The 14,256-nt window shown below is 41.2% G+C and overlaps 1 protein-coding gene across 3 annotated transcripts in view; it reads right to left on the bottom strand.

Annotated features, from left to right (window-relative positions):
- The window catches only part of LOC147322725 (partitioning defective 3 homolog), a 355,660-nt gene that overhangs the window by 234,980 nt on the left and 106,424 nt on the right, over positions 1-14,256 (bottom strand). For all 3 annotated transcript variants that reach the window (XM_086307269.1, XM_086307271.1, XM_086307270.1), the window contains one exon: positions 11,533-11,707. In XM_086307269.1, coding sequence (XP_086163395.1) covers positions 11,533-11,707 — 175 coding nt within the window. The remainder of the gene's footprint in view (positions 1-11,532; positions 11,708-14,256) is intronic.

Below are 14,256 nucleotides of genomic sequence, written 5' to 3'. Positions count from 1 at the left end.
AAAAAGGCATACTGGGGACAAACCGAGTCAATTCCACTATACCTGGTGCCGTTGAAAAATGATCAATATGCTTCCTGTGAGATTTTTGTTGGTGGTGTGCCGTGTGACTTTTCTAATGTGAAATATGTACCATGGCTTCAAAAGGTTGGGAAACACTCATCTAATGTTGGCTTGAGTGTCCTAAAAAATCCCACTTGCCCCCCCAAATAGGTTCATATGATGTGAGAATGTCATCAGAGTCTATTCACCAAGTATCTGAGTCCAAAAATGTTCCACTTCAAAGAAAATTTCAATTACACTGGCTAACAGCAGCTAATAAAAATAGCCCCGCTTACCAATACAAAAGTTCAGCATATCCTCAAAAACTCACCTCAGAATTTCCTCTCAATGGACAGAAGTGATCTTCACTAACTCATCAGCTCATTTAAGACTCATTTCATAAAGTTTTACAGCCCAGCTGTAGCCTGTCAGGTAACAATCACTACAGATGAACGACCATCGCAGCTAGAATTATGTACTTGAATTGGGCGGAGTAAGAAAACAGAATTCAGTTGACTGAATCTGCAATGTACAGACACTTAGTTGTGAGATTTTAAACAATGTACCTTTAATAATTCACAGTTCAAGTCTATAACATAAGAGAGGAAGCAGCTGCATTCTTGTATGCAAACATTCCCGACCATGAATTCTTTTGGAAATATCAGCATGTGGTTTCTTAACAGCTGAATGGACCGCACAGGGAGTCTGCGCCATGGGTAGCTGCTGCACATTCTCAAATGAACTTGACCGTAATATTTAAATGGCTTCAAAATGAAACCACGGGTATGCACAAATGTTCTGCTTTGATCAGAGTCGTGAACGTGAGCCAAGGAGATGGGAAGGTGGCAGAGGAGTATTCTGGGAAACGGGAGGACAGCGAGCATTGAGCGGCTGAACTCTGGATCCCTGTCCCACAAGCAGGCTAGGACCCGGAAAACTTCACACAACATCTTTCTATTGTGCCACACTCTAGCTGGAGTGAGTTTTACTGCACTGTGTGTTATTTAGCCTCTATTTCTGTGAGACGGGGTATGCGGCAAGAAAAGAAGAAAAAAAATTCTGCACTTTCAATTTATCCAGCACAGCCTCATGGTGAGATCATTTCAGCTGCTATCAGCTGAAATTAACTTGCCCTATTTTCCAAGAGTGATACATTCTCTGTATTTGAAAAAAGATTTGTCCGTGACAGACGTGCTCTTAAAAACTGACACAAAGTGACTCGTTAGAATCAAAGTTTAATATCTGTGGGTGTGCGTCTGCTCGCTTGTCGTGGCGTTAACCTGCAAAACAATTATTCCGTCCCGCGCTGAAGCACACATCAACGATCTCGTGTCACACATTAGCATGTGTTCATGAATGTCTGTCTGCATGAGATGTGTGTAAACATGTATGTTTTCTTTCCACCCACATGTGGCTACACATGCATGTAAATGCTTCCCTGGTGTGCGATTTGAAGCGGACACATTTCACAGGTGACCTCCCTGCGGAAGACAATGAAACAGAAAGGGATGGGAGGCTCTTAGAAAAGGGCTAATGAGCTGGGTGGAGGAGCTGTGGGGAGGTCCGCTGGGACGAAGAGCCGGGAGACAAAGGGATGCTAAACACCCCATAACCCTTTAGTGACTTAGTGAGTCAGAGGAGCAGGAGGTATTGCTCTTGGCCATCTGTGACCCTTTTTTAACATACAGCACAGACACAATGTAAATGAAGCCCACAGGTTCTCACTGACTAACGAACAAAACAGTTTTTTTCCTGTGTGTCATTTTGTATTTGTAGTTAAAGCAATTCTTTGAAATGTTTTGAATATGAAAAGAAATGAAAGCTCAAGTAATTATGCTAATTATTCTGAAGTATAATCATTATAATTACCATGCAGTGATGTTCTTGGATTAGGACTAAAAATATAGTTTTTTCTTTTTAATTTGCTTTCTTTGTTTAAATGTTCCATCCATTTATATTCTTCACACGTCACAGGGGGCTGGAGCCTATTCCAGCTGCCATCGGGCGAGAGGTGGGGTACACCCTGGCCAATCTATTGCAGGGCTAACAATGAGAAACAGGCAATCATTCACCCTTATCTGCAATTTAAAATCATCCATTAACCTAACCCTACTAACTGCATGTATTTGAACCGTGGGAGGAAGCCAGAGTACCCACAGAGAACCCACGCACACCCGGCCAGACACTGGATTCAAACCCAGGATCTTCTTGCTACTCATCGCTCCACCGCATTTAAAGGCTCCACATTTTTGTACTGATAAAGAGAAACACTGCAAGTTTACCACCACATATAAGAAGAGGATGTGTAATAATGAGCTCCATGTTTCGTTGTGTTTCAATGGAATCTGAAAGACGTTAAAAAATCTGTTTCTCATATACAGCTGAGCCAGGAAACTGAAGTAAGATGCTCGCGGTTATTCTCCCTAAAGTAAGAATGAGAACTGAGCTGAAGAATCTGGAAGCAAAAAGAAGAGATCTGTTTTAATTAATGGCACAGAGGCTAACTACTGAAGACCTAAACCTCTGGTTTGGTTTATTGAATTATTTTGATCATTTAAAAAATGGGATTGTAACTTGGCAACAGAAGCCATCCCAGTGGTCAAAAAGTAAGGGGGAAAAACAGATGTTCCGAACACAGTGCCTTTGTCTTGGGTGAAATCAATCACAGGTTTTTCTTAAAACTCCATAAATATGTCCGCGTTCAAAAAACAGAAAAAAACAAACTGCATACTGAGCCTGCACGAAGATGCCATATTTCAGCTACAACAGGCAGAAACGAGACTGCTGAATGTCCTTCTGGTGCTGAGATGACCCCGAGGTCAGCGCAAACAAACAAACAAACTCCCTCCTCTTGCTGTCTGTCATGAGGTTATGGCCATTTACTGTTTTATCCATTTTTGCATGTCACAAAGTGTAAATGACTTGCTCGGTGAAGACCTCTGCGTGTCTCTGTTGCTTTAAGTGTGACACAAGTGACCTGCAGGACATCTCTCAGCCCAGCTCAGGAAGCAATAAAGCAGTCAACAAACTCACACACAGACACATCTCCACATGATTCAGCTGTCTTGCTAAGGCTTTACTGGGATCCTAGCAGAAGTAATAATAGGAATCGAACTGGTAGCGCCTTCCCAGCAGTGCTGAGTGGAGACTTTTACCACTCTGAGCACTTCACACTTCATTACCAAAACACTGTCTTCCCCATTTAGCGTTGCAATAATTGTTGTAATAATTAGCCATAATAAGCTCTGGATGATATTAGAAACATATGAGCATTTTTATGACTATATTCTCAGCGACTGTGAAACAGAACGCTCACTCCTCAGCAGTTTAAAGACCCACCTTGGGCGCTCCATCGCTCTCCCTCTCCACACTGCGAGCGTGAGTATGATTAAGAGTTGACATAACTAATAGCCTCTCCACTAACGCAGGTAGGGAGAGGCAGTTCAGAGTCTCCTAAGGACCAACGGGCTTAAAAGTGCTTTCAGCTTGCTAATGATGAGCTTGCTATCCCAACATCCTCTCCGCTGAGTGTGTACTCAGCTCGGAATCTACGCTGAGAGGTGTTATGCACAGCTGGAGTGGACCGCCGCCAAAGCAAGGTTGAGTAGATCTATGATAGGTGATGCAGACACAAACATACATTTGCATGCAAAGCCCGGAAGTCGGGGAAAAAAATCCAAAAATATTTGCTTATTTTTGTACTTAATAAAAAAAAAAATTGTCATTCTTATTTAGGGTTCTCAGACTTGCTATCAAGTGTTTTTGTCAGTGCTGGTCTTCATAGATCTACTTGGCAGCATGAACTTAGAAAAATGATTATATTACCACATCTTACATCCCATCAATAAATGCTTTTCCTTTGCAGGAATTTGGGGAATTAATACAGATAACTCGATTGTAACACTGGTGATTTCCTCAAACAGACATTTGTAAAGCAGGGGCTGGACAACAAGAATATAGCTCTGGCTGTATTAATGTTTTGTTGAATCAGAGCTGAATAAATGTTGTTCTTGTTCAGTGTTAGTGGAGAGGATAAGCCTGTCATGACAAATGTCAAGATGATGGATCATGTTATAGCACTGCAGAGGATGAGAGAGAAACAGAGAGCCTTAAAAAAGGCTATTTCACCACCTCTTCCAGGAGTAATATATAAAAGAGAGAAAAAAAGAAACAAACAGAAAATTCGAGCTCTCCGGATGAGAAATTATGGGTTGTTTCTTAACAATTTCATTGCCTGTAATGATAAAATTCAGTGAGGGATTGACTGTGTTTCTTACATTTATTATTCCCCACAGTTTCCTTTGAGCAGAAACCAGCTACAGAACTAAGTGCTGGAGAGGGATATAAGCACTTTCTTTTGTTGCTATAACACCTTGTAGCCCATTTTCTTGTAGCCCTCATCTAATTACATTACCCAGATGCCCAGCTCATACATCATTAGCTACTCATTTTTTTTCTCCATATGAACAGTCTGTGCACAAAACATCTTTCTCTGCAACGCCCACAGGATCAGAAGTTTTCATCTCGCTGCCCTGTCTAATTCCATCTTTGTTATTCAGTAGTTATATGCCTGCTAAATAAGAAACGACTATAGAAGAAGCACTGGTAATATGACACGCAGTCTGAGGTTGGAAGGTGCCTCTCATCATGAGTCACCAAAGCTCGACTGAAATGACAAAGAAGATGATTGCATAATGTGAGTTTGCAATGAAAACCATGCTTATGGATGCCATATGAGCTGCAACTTCAACACAGCTCAAATAATGAATTTAACATTACAGCCACGGGAAAGTATGAAAAATGATGTTTTCCATGTATTTGCAACCTGTATGAACTCTTCTCCCAAAAGCTTCCAAGTATTTCTAATATGCCTTGGGGAGAATATACAGTGAAACTATCTTAAATGATCTAAAAAGTCCTGCTATTATCATCATCATCATGTAGCATGCTATACTTTATTTAGCAAAATCAGTGGCATTATGGGTTTTTTTAAATGCAGGATCAAATGACTTCTATAGACGACAGAACACAGACTTTTGGTTTGGAAGTGTAAACTAGTTGTTATATACACATCCTTCATGTCTCTGTGATGTTGAGTACAATTTAAACCCATTACAGTGAAAAACAAAACAAAAGGGATTTACAAAGGCACATACAAAGAAGCAGAAATCCATTCATTCATACAAATATAGTATGAATGGGTTAGGTTTAATAATTTTCAAGGGACTCTGATTTAAAAGTTAAAGGGTTTTGTTAAAGGAAAATAAACATGACCTGAGTTGGGAGGCGTAGGTGAGCTAGCATGTCGTACTACTGTCCTTGAAGACATTTTCCCTTTTTTTGCCCGTATCTCAAAATACGTTCAATGAAACTAAAATATTTAAAAAAGTTGTCATCAGTCACTACTAAAAAATAGTTTAGATCCTATTTTTGCTCTATGTAAGCTAAAGCTCAAACATTTTCCTCTGCAGGATTGAAATCAGCAGACGAAGATGACGTGAGCTGGGTTAACCACCTGACAGGAGCAGTCAGCTGACGCACACTGCGATTCTTCTGATATCAAAGTCCCAAGATCGCACTGCGTCACCTGCTCACCACTGAGGTGAGAGATTGAAGGTGGCTGTGGTGCGGAGAGAGTTGGAGAGAAAGAAGGCAGATAACAGAGATAAGTATCTGTTCCTCGTATCACACCGAGCTGCACAGGGTCCCAAACTTAAACCTGGTAGTTTATCTATAATGGGCAATCACAGCCTTTGGAATTCACCCAAACCCACTGGGAGGGCCCCCGTGACAGAGGGCGCAGGCCACTTCTTAAGCCTTAAATCTAAGATGGAGATCCAGTGTTTTGTGTCACGGAGTGTCCCCCTCTCTGCTGTGACTTTTACATGGCCTTGGCTGGTGGCAGGGAGCCTCCTCAATGGCAGGCCACTAAGCCAAATTGATTAGATGAAAGCACTCCTCTTTGAAGGTGTCAACCCCCCACCTCCATCCACGAGCAATTTCTCTAATGGCATCCAGGCAACCCTGTCGCTGCAGAGCCTCGAGGACCAAGACGGGCAGAGATTCAAAAGATTCAGCAGAGGAGCGGGTCGGTCGAGGAATGGACAATTTGTCATTACACTGCAAGTCTGACTTGGCAGGGGGGTTGAAAGTTGTAAAGTGGTCAGAGTGGGAATGGAAAAGAAAAAGTTATCCATAGATTTTTCACTTTGAGCTGAACAAAAAATAATGCCAGTTTTGTAATGGATCAGTGCAATCACTGTGATCTTTTTGTTAGCCTTTTAAAGCCACTCCGCATCAATGTCAGTGTACTTTTAACCACTGTCAATAACACTTGAGCTTCTCCCATTTCCTGATTGTGTGTCCTAAACAAGTGCTGTGGACTTTCTATAAAAACCTAAAAATAAAAAACACAGTAAAGTCAAGTTCAAGTCAAGGAAGAAACACAAACTGGATGTCCGTGTGTGTGTGTGTGTGTTCAGATTTCAGCTTCATAGACAATTATCTTAATCTAATTGCAAATTGGAATTGCAATGATCCAAAACAAAACATGCAGACACATGTGGTGTTGAAAGTGATCCGTCCTTGTTGCTCAAGCCCAAACAGCAAAACTGCCTGTTCAGGTAAAAATTCAGTTGCTGTCAGATTAATGCAAAGGAATGCATGTTTCAGTCACACATTTAAGTTTTCCTTGAGTTCCTTAAAGCTGTAGATACACAGCTCATAAAACATCTGCTCTCAATGGGGAAAAACACCATGGTGGACATCTATACTGATGTGGACAAGGTAATGTGTTAGGGACAAATTAATGCCACAAAAAGCCACAAAAGGCTGAATTTAGACACCCAAAAATCAAAGGGAAATACTGATGTGGCAGATATCATCACTGCAACAACTAAAAATGATACTGAGTAGTTTGAATGACCCCTACGTGCTTGCATGCAACATCGAGGCATGCTCCTAATGAGATGGTTTGACCTGCAACCTCGTGAGACGAGCAGAAATGTTTCAGAGGTTTTCTATTGGATTTAGGTCAGGCGAGCTCATGACCAGTAAATGGTATCAATTCTTCCATCCTCCATGAACTGGCTTCAAACCAAGACCCATCTGCTAGTAAAATAGCTCACTTTTATTATCTTTGGCCTTAAAGAGCTATTAAAACACTAGCTCCCAATTTGTAGCAACACTAGCATCACTGAGGAATGTGAGTTTATTCATATGAAACTTTCAAAAATAATTTTAAACATATGTTTAAAACTAAAGCCGACAAACTTCCAGCAACACAAAGTCAGCTCCTGGTTCAAATCACTGAACTGTGGAATGAAATTCTTTGAGTAACAGAGAACAGAGCATTCAATTTCGAAGCAAGCGCCATTAAGATCCGGTGTTAATTTAAAGTTTCAGACAGTTTCTTACTTCTGAAAGATTCGAATTTAGTGCGAAGTAGAGGCAGAGGCAGCTCCGGCATCCGTATAATTACGGGAAAATTACATTCATTATTGTAATTTACATCTCATCTCCAATCCAATTATTAACAGTTTGACCTGCATGGCACATGTTAGCATGGAAATCTAAAATGGGCTCCCGAGGCGGTGGCAAGAGGAGGGGTGGAGAACGGAAAGTGAAGCGAGAGGTAGAGTTTTGGGACTGCGGGAGATGGAGGAGGGAAAAAAAACAATCAATATGGCTCTAAAAGATGATGATTTTAAGTAGCCATTATTCTCTGCCTCAGAGCACAGCTGCCAAGGGTGCTGCTGCTACACTTTGATGCCTGATTTGCAATAATGCTGCCAGTAATTCACTCATCTGCATCTCTGGAGGGACCATCAGCTGTCTGTTTATCTCACTGACCATGTACATGCGATGCCAGTCAGCCTGACGCTTAAAACAAGTTTTGAGACAGCAACATATAAAAAGAGTTGATGTGCATTACATACAATCTCCCAGGAACTAATAGGCTGTGTAATACAACCCTGTTTGCAGTTTCTTGGTGAAGCGTCCCCTCACCGCTGCAACAAACAATACATGTCATTTGCTTCACCAACCTGATGACCTCTTTTCTACCATCCTTCTTCATCATCTTGTCATGTTCTCCAAACACTGCTCTTCATAGAAGTAAGGCTCATTACAGGAAACGTTATGTGCAGGAATCAGTTTTTCTGCTTAACCACAATCTAAGATTAGCTATTTATGCAAAAAAACATGCTTTAGAGCATGTTTGCCTTCAGTTAATCCAAAACGCTGCAGCAAGAGTCCTGACAGGGACTAGAAAGAGAGAGCATATTTCTCCTGTATTAGTTTCTCTTCATTGGCTTCCTGTTAAATTCAGAATTGAATTCAAAATCCTTCTCCTCACATACAAGGTCTTAAATAATCAGGCCCCATCTTATCTTAATGACCTTGTAGTACCATATCACCCTATTAGAGCACTTCGCTCTCGCTCTGCAGGCCTACTTGTTGTTCCTAGAGTATTTAAAAGTAGAATGGAAGGCAGAGCCTTCAGTTTTCAGGCCCCTCTTCTGTGGAAACAGCTTCCAGTTTGGATTCAGGAGACAGACACTATCTCTACTTTTAAGATTAGGCTTAAAACTTTCCTTTTTGCTAAAGCATATAGTTAGGGCTGGAGCAGGTGACCCTGAATCCTCCCTTAGTTATGCTGCAATAGACTTAGGCTGCCGGGGGATTCCCATGATGCATTGAGTTTTTCCTTTCCAGTCACCTTTCTCACTCAGTATGTATTAATAGACCTCTCTGCATTGAATCATATCTGTTATTAACCTCTGTCTCTCTTCCACAGCATGTCTTTTATCCTGTCTTCCTTCTCTCACCCCAACCGGTCGCAGCAGATAGCCCCGCCCCTCCCTGAGCCTGGTTCTGCCGGAGGTTTCTTCCTGTTAAAAGGGAGTTTTTCCTTCCCACTGTTGCCAAAGTGCTTGCTCATAGGGGGTCATATGATTGTTGGGTTTTTCTCTGTATCGACTGTACAATATGAAGCGCCTTGAGGCGACTGTTGTTGCGATTTGGCGCTATATAAATAAAATTGAATTGAACTGAAAGTTTGCGTAGGCGAAGAAAGCTTTCACAAACTCATCACCGTGACATCCAAATAAGAAAAAGTGTGGCTAGTATCTATGAAAAAAATCAGCAGAAGGTCAAACAGGTCTTCACAGTTTAATTCATTACTTTATGATTCTGTTCAACAATAATATCTAAAAGGTTTTTCCATGAGATAAAGAGGGTAAGAGCTCCGTATCAGATATAGAACAACACTGAGAAAACACTCTGTCTTCTGTGTAATTCACATGCAAGGCTTTGGAGGGCAGAAATAAGGTCCACACCCCACCATCCACCATGAACACTCAATAAAATTACACTGCATAATGACTACACGTTATAGTATAGTTACAGTCAAATTCTATAGTTTGTATCTACTGTAAAGAAACAGAGCAATCTACAACCACTCTGCAACACTGAGAGGGTTTAAATAAAGTTCTAAAATTTTTCTCTTAAAAAAATGTTCAGGAGATAATACTTTTTCAAATGCAGGAACTTTGATGGCTAGGCTACCAACTGTAAGTGCCTCGATGCATTTTCAATCATCCTGAACGCTGCGTTTTCAATCATTATTTGAGATATTAGATGACCTAAAATTACATACAGGTGGCCTGAAATTTTGTCCATTTCTTTTCATATAGTGTTTCCACTGAAAGATTGATATATTACACTGATACTCAAGGTTAATTAAATAAAAATAATCTCTAACTATCTCAGTCAGACATAAAACACGATTAGGCAGAACAGCGATGTCCATCTCAGTCGCTGTATTTAAGATAGCGGTGCAACGTGAGGCTTCCACAAACAGACATCTGCTCCCATTAATTTTTAATGGATTCATTTTAAGTTGTGGGAATGCTTTAGTTTGTTTAAAGATGTAATTACACACTAATCAATGTATATGAATGAGGACAGTAGTCTTTTTTTCTATTAAATAAAATGTAAACAAGTGATACGTTTCACTTTAGTTTTATTGCCATGGATTCACATGATTTAAATTACACTTAATTGAGCAGTTTGATCTGAATGTGCTAATTTTAAGTCGCTCTTTCAACACACAAACAGTGTTTAAAGCTATAAATGAGTTAGGGTAAAATCGTGGTGGTTTGTGTGAAGCTTTTTGACAGCAGGTCAGACAGCATCACACGCACCTGCTTTTTCCACGCTGTGCCTCTGGTTCACTTTCAGACTGCCACCATTCTCACGTCATTTCCATAAATCTTCACATTCTATCAGGTTGGAACGAGCTTTTGTGTCAGAGCAGAAGAGTAAAGTCAACTGTTCATTCATGTGCACGACTGCGTCAGCCGGCGCCTATATGTGCGCTTTGGCTTTGAACGTCTTAGATGTCCTTTGAAGTTTAAGACAGCTCCGCATCAAGCTCACTGGTTCCACTTCACAAGATGTGAATATGTGGACACAAGCAACATCTGACTCACCGACTTGAGCGTTGCCATTTCCTGATTGTGTGTGCCACGTGTGAGTGCGTGCACGTCCATCTTGCTCTGGCATGTGTGCTTTTGCTCATGCGTGACCAAGTAACCCACTGCGTCTCAGTTCCTTCCGTTGTCTCGGTTTCTACCTGTCTGTCTAACTTAGGGCAATGACATTCCCAGGACACCTTTCGAAGTCTCGACAGACACTCAACTCTGAATAATACACCTGAAGCATGTCAAGTATATTCACACTGTGGTCAGATTGGTGTCAGTTAGAAAAAGTTTACTTTTTTCACATCTGTTTGAGTCAGGATCTCACAGCCCTGTTACAAACAAATTAATAACATTGCTCACATTACTCCAATCCAGAACTGAATGGATGTGTTTTGACAACCTGTGGTCACCTTTATCAACACTGTGTCAGCCAAGGTGATTCAGAACAACAAAGCATAGCATTACCTAAGCAACACAGATTTTTGGGGGCTATAATTTAGTAGCTGAATTTCACACCACAAAATAAGCAGATACCCAAGGAGCTGAATGTAAGCATCAGTGCAGACCACGGTCTGAAATTATTACCTTTTGTTATGCTTGGCTTCCCAAGTAACTTTTAGCTTTCAGACGTCAGCTTTCATGTGCCTGACCTTTAAAGCTTTGCATTTTGAATGTCTGCTAGTGGCATACATTTCCTGCTCGTTCTTACAAAAGCACAGCACAGGCCTCAAGGTACTAGTCACACTGATGATAATTTTTCTCTTCTTTGCATCAGAAGGCTACTTTCTCTTTTTTATACTGTACCACTCAACAATGCCAACTACCTTTTGCTTCAAGGCAGAAAATTGACTTCACGCTTCCAAATATTCCAGTCTACAGCTCAAGAACATTTCACTGGTCAAGTAGACCTGAGAACTGTGCATTTTTTTAAACAGTTATGAATGAATCAAGAATAAAGACAGGTGACAATAACAATTAGTGGTGATGTAAATGTTGATGCTAGACTCACTGGATAGCAGAGCAGATGGGGTGACTTCAATCTCACTACTGGCCTGGTAGGGCTGGAAGGCTGATGCTGAATTCATCTCACTGGCGAAGGGTTCTGGGCTTTGTGTACCTGTGGAACTGGCACTGGTACCGTCGCCTCCATTGTGAGGATCCTGCTCTTCATATATTGCAACCAGCTAGACGGAGAGGAGAAGGAAGTATTTGTATGTTAGCATGTGCTTTGAAGAAAAAAACGAACAAATAGATGGTGCCAATGGCTTGGTAGATGTGTAGACAGACAGAGAGATAGATGGATAGATGTGGAGATAGATGTATGTCCAGATGGATGTCTAAAATCATGTCTAGATGGCTAGATAGATTGATAGAGGTCTAGATGTTTAGATAGATAGATAGATAGATAGATGCATGTCCAGATAGATAGATTTCTAGATAGATAGATATTAGACATCTATCTATCTATCTAGATATCAATGTCTAGATAAATAGATGTCTAGATGTCTAAATGTTAAAAGAGTAAATAAAACTGCCAAACTGCCACCATGTGAGCACGCTTTTTATTCAGCTAATCTACTACTTTTGTCCCCATTCACAGATATGCATACACTCACTTTCTCTACAGTTTAATCTTGCAACATCTGCAGTCATGGAGCATGAGGTGCTCAGGGTTGCCAAGTTAGGCTCCCACAGCGAGCAGCTGCTCCATTCTAACATAGGTGATACGTTGCCACATTTCCCAGGCCAGATAGGAAGAACTCCTCATAGCATCCCATAATTATCTGAGTCTAACACACACCACTGATTACTACAGCCAACAAAGAGCAAGAAAAAGACCTCATTTAGGTTAAAGTAAAAAAGACAATCAGCTGGAAAAAAAAATCAGACTGGCCATTGCCAACTCACCACATCTGTCAAAGCTTTACTTAATACTCGTGGACTGAGAGGGATGCACAAGGAGAGAGAGATGAAAGAGATGAAAGATCCCCAAAATGCTGCACAAGCTGTAGTCTTGGAGTGAAGGTACCAATGCCAAGTTGCTTTCATTGCCAGCACAACCTGTTAATAAACCTCTCTGAAGGAGATTAACCTCTCAATCCATCGAGACAGAGCAATCAGGCAGCGGCAGAGCGATAGAGATCGTGCAATACAGGAACAATGGCATGTATATTACAGACATAAGATGACTCCCTTTTATGTCTTGTGCTTCCTCCAGGTCTGTGTAATGGAAAGCTGTGAACGTGGAGGGAGCAAACAGCTATTGTGTATCCCATATCGCATTTGTCTGAAGGTAAAAATAGCACAAGCGTTTTTCTGTGTATTTGCTGTTTTTCATCACCTCAAGTGCAGGAAAATCTGCATATAAACAAGTTTAGAAGCCCCTGCTCTTCTTTGTGATTTAATTCATTCATATGCAGAGGATGATGCTCAAGCGTGCATGTGTTTGTGTCTGAATTTATGGCTCTCGGTGAGTATGCCCATGTGGTTTACTGTTGCTGTAATTCACCACACAATTAAAGCAAACTGTTTTGTTTAGGGTCTTTTTTTCCCCTTCCCCTCTCTCTGTTTCCTTGCATCCCAATGCCATTCCTGAGACACACTCCATCACCAAAGGATTTCTCCCATTTCGCTCTAATCGTGTTCCATTTCGATGCTGAAATTACATTTCTGAGGTTGTAAGGGTTTATCACAAATTTACTTAGTGCAAAAGAGAGGCAATCAGAAAGGGGGGGGAAAAGAAAGAGAAAAGGCCTCAATATTACAAATCAGGCAGTTTGAGGAGGTAATATCGTGCAGGTTTGCTCACTGGGAAGTGTGATTATTAAGCAGGCAAGAAAAGCTGCTTTGCTTTGTGTTGAACTGCAAACACAGTTAATAGGCAAAAACGAGGATAAATATTGATCAGTGTGCCATTCCTGCAATCTGAGACTATTTTTAGGGGGGGCTTCTTTGAATGAATTGTTTAAAATTCTGCTCCGCCGGCTCCTTTTTTGAAGTGTTAATGATGAGCAGGCCAGCTATGCGAAGGACCAGAGGCAGCTGTGAACACAAACAAAAGTAGAAGGGCCGTCTCCAGCGGCATTTGCACCGCCCCAGCGTACAGTATGCGCGACTGCATGACTCATTAGCGACAAAGCAATCAAGCCTCCCATTCATATGTTTCTGGGAGCATTTAGCGATCCAGCAAGCCATCTCCCTGCCAGCTGCCCATTTGAGAGAAGTGGTGAATACTGTTGTTGGTGTTGTGGAGAAGTATGATTCATTTTTAAATACACCCCAAATCTCCCTAATTAGGTCCACTTTGCAGTGACGCACAGTCTTTCACCAGACACTCTAGAGAGCACTCTGCTGGTATCAGACACGTACAACTAAACTCATTCACACACTCTCCGTTTCATAATCAAATGGGTCCGCATTTATCCCGCATTCAATATTTATGGGCTCTTGAAAGTGCTCGTTCCTCCCTTCTACCCAAGAAGACATGTAAAGTTCTTTTTCGTACACAAGCTGAGGGCAGAAGCATCAAACTGCTGTAGGTCGTCCAACTTATAAAGCCAAGAAGAAGAAAAAAAGAAAATGCAAGAACTGGCTGATTCCCAAACTAGCAGACACATCTTTTGCTTTTTGCCGTGTCCGTTGTTGAGCTGATCTATTCACTGATACTATGTTCCATTAATTCTTCTATAAGTAGAGTACAGCTTCCTTTAAAAACGGCTTTTTCAACTATCTG

The sequence above is a fragment of the Aulonocara sp. 'chitande type north' Nkhata Bay genome, linkage group LG9 (assembly GCF_057382095.1).
Source record: "Aulonocara sp. 'chitande type north' Nkhata Bay isolate Kocher_YH1m ecotype deep benthic linkage group LG9, A_spYH_male_GT1.1, whole genome shotgun sequence".
Taxonomy (NCBI): Eukaryota; Metazoa; Chordata; class Actinopteri; order Cichliformes; family Cichlidae; genus Aulonocara; species Aulonocara sp. 'chitande type north' Nkhata Bay.
Note: the sequence above shows the minus strand (reverse complement) of the source record. Positions and strands in the feature narration are given on the sequence as shown.